An 8,936-nucleotide genomic window follows, 5' to 3' on the forward strand; every position below is an offset into this window, starting at 1 on the left:
GGGAAAAAAAATAATAAAATAATAAAATATCTCAACTTGGACTGATCGGGATTGAAACAGATGAATTTTCGGTAGAAAATAATCCAGATAGAATAAATTCCGAAACTAAAAATTTATTCCAGACTAACCCTCAAAATTGGGCTAGGTTTGGTACACCGCGAAATTTAGCGATGTACGATCAAAATAAATTTTCGCTGCTATGAGCTGATTTAATTAAATAGGAAATTCAAGAATAATAGTATGGTGTCTAAAAATCCATTTCCTAGGACAACCGGGTCCGAATACTAGTTCCTAAAATTTTACGATTCGTGACCCGTACGATCGCAGCTTATTACTAACTGTCCTTACTTATAATAATTCTTTTGAGACATCGGGAGATCATAACTTATGAATGTCAACGCCTTAGGATAAAATAATAATGTTAGGAAAATACGGGGTATTACAGGTTGTGAGCTTATTTGAATAATATATGCGTTTATTTGCTATATATGTGGTATGTTACACCCGTGGGTGTGTAAATCTCCAGGTATGTGATCAATTATTTGAATTTCTTGATTTAAAGCATACATGAATAATTTATGTGTATAGATGCTTATATGCAAATAGAGTGACAAACACTCTTTTAAAATAAGAACCTTGCTTGTAGTAAGTTGCAATGCCTCCAAGGAGGGACCAAGCTGCTCATGAGGAGGATGTCCCGACTAGCGCTGGATTAGCTCGGACACTCTTTTAAAATAAGAACCTCATGGGAATGGAAATGGAAATGGAGCCGACATGGCTAAGCTGGTGGCTGAGCGAAATCTAACCATTTTCTTAGGGCAGGAGGACCCTTTGATCCTCGAAGAATGGATGCGGGTGTTCGACAAGATGTTCGATGCTATCGATTGCCCGGCTGAGCAACGTGTGGATATAGCCGTTTTCTATCTGCAGCAGCGAGCTGATATTTGGTGGGCTGCAGTTGGCCCGAACTTGCGTCAATCACCAGCCTTCGGTTGGGAAGCCTTTAAGGAGGCTCTGAGGGAGAAGTTTTACCCTGAGCACGTCAGGACAGCCAAGTATGATGAGTTCCTTCACCTGCGTCAGGGAAATAGAACGGTTCAGGAGTACTACACCGAGTTCATCAACCTAGCAAGGTTTGCACCTACCCTGGCCCCTGATGAGCATGGCCAGGCAAGCAAGTTCATCAGAGGACTAAACTTTGATACTCAGAAGGGGATCAACATGTTCAGATGTCAGACTCTGGACGAGGCCTATAGCAGGGCTGCCAGCCATTGCCAGGTTCAGCAGCGGTAGTGGGAAGTCAACGGAAGGGGCAAGAAAAGAAGCGAGGAAGATCATTCGCAGGGTTAAAAAAGGCCCAAATATTCTAATCCAAATCAGAACCGGAACTATCAAGGAAAGGGTGGGCCAAGGAATTTTAATGGCCCCCAAAATCAAAGGAATTCCAGGGTGGAAAGGCATTACAACTGTAAAAGGTGCAACAAGGATCATCCGGGTGTTGACTGTCAAGGAAATGTAGTCAAGTGCTTCAATTGCAACAAGATGGGGCATCGAGCATTCGAGTGTTACGCCAAGAAGGACGGAAATGATTCTGGACAAAATCAAAACAGGAATGGAGGTGGTAATGGAAGGAACCCCGGCGNTAAGGGAAAAAAAATAATAAAATAATAAAATATCTCAACTTGGACTGATCGGGATTGAAACAGATGAATTTTCGGTAGAAAATAATCCAGATAGAATAAATTCCGAAACTAAAAATTTATTCCAGACTAACCCTCAAAATTGGGCTAGGTTTGGTACACCGCGAAATTTAGCGATGTACGATCAAAATAAATTTTCGCTGCTATGAGCTGATTTAATTAAATAGGAAATTCAAGAATAATAGTATGGTGTCTAAAAATCCATTTCCTAGGACAACCGGGTCCGAATACTAGTTCCTAAAATTTTACGATTCGTGACCCGTACGATCGCAGCTTATTACTAACTGTCCTTACTTATAATAATTCTTTTGAGACATCGGGAGATCATAACTTATGAATGTCAACGCCTTAGGATAAAATAATAATGTTAGGAAAATACGGGGTATTACAGGTTGTGAGCTTATTTGAATAATATATGCGTTTATTTGCTATATATGTGGTATGTTACACCCGTGGGTGTGTAAATCTCCAGGTATGTGATCAATTATTTGAATTTCTTGATTTAAAGCATACATGAATAATTTATGTGTATAGATGCTTATATGCAAATAGAGTGACAAACACTCTTTTAAAATAAGAACCTTGCTTGTAGTAAGTTGCAATGCCTCCAAGGAGGGACCAAGCTGCTCATGAGGAGGATGTCCCGACTAGCGCTGGATTAGCTCGGACACTCTTTTAAAATAAGAACCTCATGGGAATGGAAATGGAAATGGAGCCGACATGGCTAAGCTGGTGGCTGAGCGAAATCTAACCATTTTCTTAGGGCAGGAGGACCCTTTGATCCTCGAAGAATGGATGCGGGTGTTCGACAAGATGTTCGATGCTATCGATTGCCCGGCTGAGCAACGTGTGGATATAGCCGTTTTCTATCTGCAGCAGCGAGCTGATATTTGGTGGGCTGCAGTTGGCCCGAACTTGCGTCAATCACCAGCCTTCGGTTGGGAAGCCTTTAAGGAGGCTCTGAGGGAGAAGTTTTACCCTGAGCACGTCAGGACAGCCAAGTATGATGAGTTCCTTCACCTGCGTCAGGGAAATAGAACGGTTCAGGAGTACTACACCGAGTTCATCAACCTAGCAAGGTTTGCACCTACCCTGGCCCCTGATGAGCATGGCCAGGCAAGCAAGTTCATCAGAGGACTAAACTTTGATACTCAGAAGGGGATCAACATGTTCAGATGTCAGACTCTGGACGAGGCCTATAGCAGGGCTGCCAGCCATTGCCAGGTTCAGCAGCGGTAGTGGGAAGTCAACGGAAGGGGCAAGAAAAGAAGCGAGGAAGATCATTCGCAGGGTTAAAAAAGGCCCAAATATTCTAATCCAAATCAGAACCGGAACTATCAAGGAAAGGGTGGGCCAAGGAATTTTAATGGCCCCCAAAATCAAAGGAATTCCAGGGTGGAAAGGCATTACAACTGTAAAAGGTGCAACAAGGATCATCCGGGTGTTGACTGTCAAGGAAATGTAGTCAAGTGCTTCAATTGCAACAAGATGGGGCATCGAGCATTCGAGTGTTACGCCAAGAAGGACGGAAATGATTCTGGACAAAATCAAAACAGGAATGGAGGTGGTAATGGAAGGAACCCCGGCGGAGGAAGTCAATACAATAATCAAAATGGCAACAGAAATGGCGGAAACAACAAGACTCAGAACAATAATGGCGGAAATGGTGGGCAGGGACGCATCTACGTCATGAACAAGGTCCAGGCGGAGGCTAGTGACGTGGTCACAGGTACCTTTTTCGTATACTTTGTGCCTGCCTTAGTTTTATTTGATTCTGGAGCTACAAACTCCTTTGTATCAACTGCTTTCATAAACAAATTAAGATTGGCACCAACCTCAGAAATAAAAATATCAGTCAAGACCCCTACAGGTAGTGTAGTGGCTTGTAAGTACGTTCATAAGGACGTACCCATCGACATCAATGGTGTGAACTTTCCAGGGAACTTGATCGAGTTCGAGTTGAAGGACCTCGATGTAGTACTAGGAATGGATTGGTTGTGTGTTCACAAAGCCAAGATCACTTGTGATAAGCAACAAGTGACCTTGAGGAGTGCTGAGGGTAAGCGTGTGACCTATCGAGGGTTCACCGTCAAGCCAGGAATCAAGTTGGTATCCATGATGAAAGTGAAGAAGTATGTGCTGAACGACCATGAAGCTTATCTGTGTATGGTTAGAGACCTCGACTCTATAGAGGAAGTACTTGAACAAATAGCGGTGGTGAGAGATTTCCCCGAAGTTTTTCCAGAAGAGATACCAGGCATGCCGCCAAAAAGAGAGGTGGAATTTGCAATTGATTTAGTACTAGGAACTGCACCAATCTCAAAGACACCTTACAGAATAGCACCGAAAGAAATGCAGGAGTTGAAAGAGCAGTTGCAAGAATTGCTAGATAAAGGTTACATTCGGCCAAGTGTTTCACCGTGGGGCGCTCCAGTGCTATTTGTTAAGAAGAAAGGTGGTGGTTTAAGACTCTGCATTGATTACCGGGAGCTTAATCAGGTGACTGTGAAAAATAGGTACCCGTTACCTAGGATTGATGACCTTTTTGATCAATTAAAGGGAGCTGGGATATTCTCAAAGATCGATTTAAGGTCTGGCTATCACCAATTGAAAGTGGCTGAGAAAGATATACCCAAGACTACTTTCAGGACGAGATATGGACACTACGAGTTCACGGCGATGCCGTTTGGACTGACTAATGCACCGGCGGTATTCATGGACCTCATGAACCGTGTCTTCCGCCCATATCTAGATCAGTTCGTGGTTGTCTTTATCGATGACATCCTAATCTATTCAAGGACACCCGAAGAACATGAGGAACATTTAAGAGTGGTTTTGCAAACTTTAAGGGAAAACAAGTTCTATGCCAAGTTGTCTAAGTGTGAGTTCTGGCAAGATAAGATCGCTTTCCTTGGGCACGTAATCACTAAGGAAGGAGTGGTCGTTGACCCTTCAAAGACCCAAGCAGTGATGGATTGGCCAGCACCAACCTCAGTGACCGAGGTTAGAAGTTTTTTGGGATTAGCCGGCTACTATAGAAGGTTTGTGAAGGATATTTCTAAGATTGCAAGGCCGATGACAAACCTGATGAAGAAAACGACCAAGTTTGTGTGGGATGCAAGTTGTGAAGAAGCTTTCCAGGAATTGAAGAAAAGACTGACAACTGCCCCGGTATTGACTCTGCCGTCTGGCACGGAAGGGTTCGAGATCTACAGTGATGCCTCGAAAAAAGGATTGGGTTGTGTTCTGATGCAGAATGGGAAGGTAGTTGCCTACGCATCAAGACAGTTGAGGACACATGAGGTGAATTACCCCACTCACGATTTAGAGTTGGCTGCTGTAGTCTTCGCATTGAAGATTTGGCGCCATTATCTATACGGTGTGCAGTGTAAGATATTCACCGATCATAAAAGCTTGAAATATATTTTTACCTAGAAGGAATTGAACATGAGACAACGGAGGTGGTTAGAGCTAATTAAGGATTATGATCTAGCCATTCAATATCATGAAGGGAAAGCAAATGTGGTTGCAGACGCGCTAAGCAGAAAATCGGAGCACTCTATGAATGTAACATGGGTACTTCCCGAAGAGTTGTGTGGAGACTTCAGGATACTCAATCTCGAAGTCAAGACCGAAGGCGAAGTTGAGGCAGAAATTAACCTTTACAACATGAGTATTATGCCATCAATTTTTGAAGAAATTAAGCAGAATCAACCCAATGACAACGAGCTAGAAAAGGTTAAGGCCGGGATGGTCGACAACAAGAATGGATCTTTTGAGCTATGTCAAGACGGGAGTATTCGATTTGATGGGCGATGGTGTATACCTGCAGCCTGTCAAGAAATAAAAAGAAGAATTATGGAAGAAGGACACAATACTCCCTACTCAGTGCACCCTGGGAGCGACAAGCTATACAAGGATTTGAAGAAACATTTTTGGTGGCCTAGAATGAAAAAGGAGGTAGCTGAATTTGTGGCCCGTTGTCTGAACTATCAGAAAGTTAAAGCTGAAAGAAGCAAGCCTAAAGGATTAGTACAACCATTGGAAATTCCACAATGGAAATGGGATTCAATCTCTATGGATTTCGTTGGAGGTTTGCCTATGACAAAAGCAGGGAAGAATAAAATTTGGGTTGTCGTGGATAGGCTTACCAAGACTGCTCGATTCATAGCGATGAATGAGACTTGGAGCATGGAGCAGTTAGCCAAGGCTTATGTCAAGCAAATAGTTAAGTACCATGGGGTACCCAAGGATATCATCTCCGATAGAGATTCAAGATTCCTGTCACAATTTTGGAAAACGGTGCAGAAGGCGATAGGTACGAAGTTGAAGTTAAGCACAGCATTTCATCCAACCACAGACGGACAAACCGAAAGGACTATTCAAACCTTAGAAGACATGTTGAGGGCTTGTACAATGGATTTAAAAGGGTCGTGGGACGAACACCTAGATCTTATTGAATTCTCTTACAATAATAGTTATCACGCTAGCATCCAAATGGCTCCTTATGAAGCCTTGTATGGTCAAAAGTGTAGAAGCCCGCTATGCTGGGGAGATATGGTTGATGCAGTGGTGTTAGGACCCCAGTACCTGCAAGAAACAATTGAAAAGGTCAGACTGATCCAAGCAAGAATGAAGGTTGCTCAAGACCGTCAAAAGTCGTATGCAGACTTAGGGCAAAAACCATCAGAATTTCAGGTGGGCGAAAAAGTGCTTTTAAGAGTATCGCCTACAAGAGGAGTCATGCGGTTTGGGAAAAAGGGTAAGCTAAGTCCAAGATTCATTGGACCATATGAGATATTAGATAAAGTTGGACAGGTGGCTTACCGGTTAGCCTTGCCTATGGAGTTGGACAAGATAAGAATTGTTGTTTTAGTTAGAAATCTTAAAAGAAAGAAGGATTTATCCTAACTTATGGACTAACAGGTACATGATGTCTTCCACATCTCTCAGTTAAACAAGTATGTTCGCGATGCCTCGCACGTGATCAACCCGGAGGTAAAAGAAATTTGTAACACCCCGGACCTACCTTCCCGTACATCCGAGGCATTACCGCCACACCTAGAGAGAGTGTCCTATCATTTATCGATGAACCTCACTCTAAGTGCACAGGCTAAAGGAACTCTTCTCATCACAACAATCACTCAACAGATACTTAACACTTACATACATATCAACTGGTGAAGCTTCATTAAGCAAAGTATATAATCTTGCAAAAATACATACATAAGATTGCCCCTCGGGCCAAAATACCAACAAGGTTCAACCTAGATGCAACTGGTCATGCCTAGCCATCACTAAGGCTACAAAAATATACGTACACCAAAAAAAATTTCCCAAAGACTCCCAAGGATCCGACGTCTAGTCGAGCATGCGGTACACGGGGCCGGTGAACTCTCCCCAGACTAGGTGCCACTCCCCCTCATACCAGGTAATGTGGTCCAAAAACCGAGAAGTGGTTATGACCATCGACCACTCCTCCCAAACATCCCGAGGGCTAGGGTCCCAAGGTAGGGGTACTGCACAATGAACTCCAGGGGATCACTACCATCTAACAGCTCTATGAGGTAAAAGCCATAAGCAGCATGGACCTCGTCCATAACCAGCCAAGAGACAAAAGGGGCCGACGGAGCCATAGGAGTATCTGAATTGGTGGAGCCTCGGGAGCATAACCAGGTGCGTATGGGTCTTCACCTCCATCATCTGTATGTAATCGTCATAATCCATGCCCTGACAAACATACTCCGGTGAACTTTCGGAGTTCACCGGGCTGCAGGAACTGACGCTAGACTACATCTGATAGGAACACAGTGAATGTAGTTAGCACGACGGCTAAGTAAGGATATCCATGGGTTATTCAAAACTAAATAAAGGTTTTTGTAAAAATTGTTACATAGAAACCCTATACCTTACTCATCTGCAAGATTCTACCTGCAAAGTTATAAATAGCAACTTGCATACATTATGAGCACAATTCAATAACGTCTCATAACATTTTCCCTCTTGACAAGGTCATTTGATATTCATTTACATACTCAATAATATATTGTTAAACAATTAAGCATACTGTAAGTAGTAGAAAACATAAATCACACATCTTGCTTGTAATCACTTTAGTAGAAAACCTTTCCTTTTCAAAGAGAGATACCCACAACCTTTGGGTACTTAAAAACTTGTTACATCTCTCTTTCCCTAGCTACGGCGTAACTACATTCATATTTCAAATTCACTTAGTCCTAGATAGAAAGTGTGAGGCCGTTGGAGTTCTTTCTCCACTTTTGACCACTTGGATCGTTGAACTCGGGTTCAGTGGTCATCGCCCGGTCTAATACTGATCCCCTGGACTTATAGGAGCGTTGGAATGATTCCTAGCTAGCCTCACTAGGTTCATAAGAACGACACCTACCCGAACATAGAGTGACTATACTTAAGTGTGCACACCCCCGTAGGAGTACCTTTTCCTTCCGGTGATATAGTACTCGCGAATAGACTTCGCCCACAGTATGATTGATCATACACATAATTACCATGCGGAATAGGCACTTTAAGCTCATCTTTATTCCGTGGTTAACAAGATCCTTCACCACTTCCTACTAGAACTAAGGTTTGAAAAACATTTTTCTACTCTTTCTTTCTTGCATTGAAAATATTTTGGACATACTTGGGTCAATTCCAATACTCGGAAATTAATCCTCCTTTTAACCCAATTCAAAAATCTCCTTTTCTTTTGCAAACATTTGGATGATCCACTAACATCCTTTCACAAAAGTAAACCAAGTGTAACTACTTACACTTTCAACTCCACATTTATCACATAAGTCTCAATTTGACACATACATCTCAATGCATATAACATATACATTCCCAACTTCAACATAGGCATAACACATAAATATATTTATTCTTCTCACTAACCACATATACATTATGGGTTATACATACCATATACGATACACCAAATGTGACCTTTTATTAATACATACATACCATATATGTAATATATATTTATAGTTTAATCACCACACCATACGTATATATATATACTATATTTACTATATCCACACGGTTTCTATATAACTACATATACATAAAACACATATAAAATTATATATATATGTATACTATACTACACGTCCTATCTATATATGCTACGTATACATATAGTTATAAATATATATATATACTACACGTACACTCATACTTATATATATGTACATAATATCTTATAATTATATA

The 8,936-nt window shown here is 41.8% G+C and overlaps 2 protein-coding genes across 2 annotated transcripts; both read left to right on the forward strand.

Annotated features, from left to right (window-relative positions):
- The first annotated feature begins 774 nt into the window (after window positions 1-774).
- On the forward strand, window positions 775-1,293 carry LOC116024061. The gene has a single exon (XM_031264965.1). The coding sequence runs from the start codon at window positions 775-777 to the stop codon at window positions 1,291-1,293; it is 519 nt and encodes a 172-aa protein (XP_031120825.1).
- Window positions 1,294-2,420: 1,127 nt separating this feature from the next.
- LOC116024062 lies at window positions 2,421-2,939 on the forward strand. The gene has a single exon (XM_031264966.1). The coding sequence runs from the start codon at window positions 2,421-2,423 to the stop codon at window positions 2,937-2,939; it is 519 nt and encodes a 172-aa protein (XP_031120826.1).
- Window positions 2,940-8,936: the final 5,997 nt, after the last annotated feature.

The sequence above is a fragment of the Ipomoea triloba genome, chromosome 7 (genome assembly GCF_003576645.1).
Source record: "Ipomoea triloba cultivar NCNSP0323 chromosome 7, ASM357664v1".
NCBI classification, from domain to species: domain Eukaryota; kingdom Viridiplantae; phylum Streptophyta; class Magnoliopsida; order Solanales; family Convolvulaceae; genus Ipomoea; species Ipomoea triloba.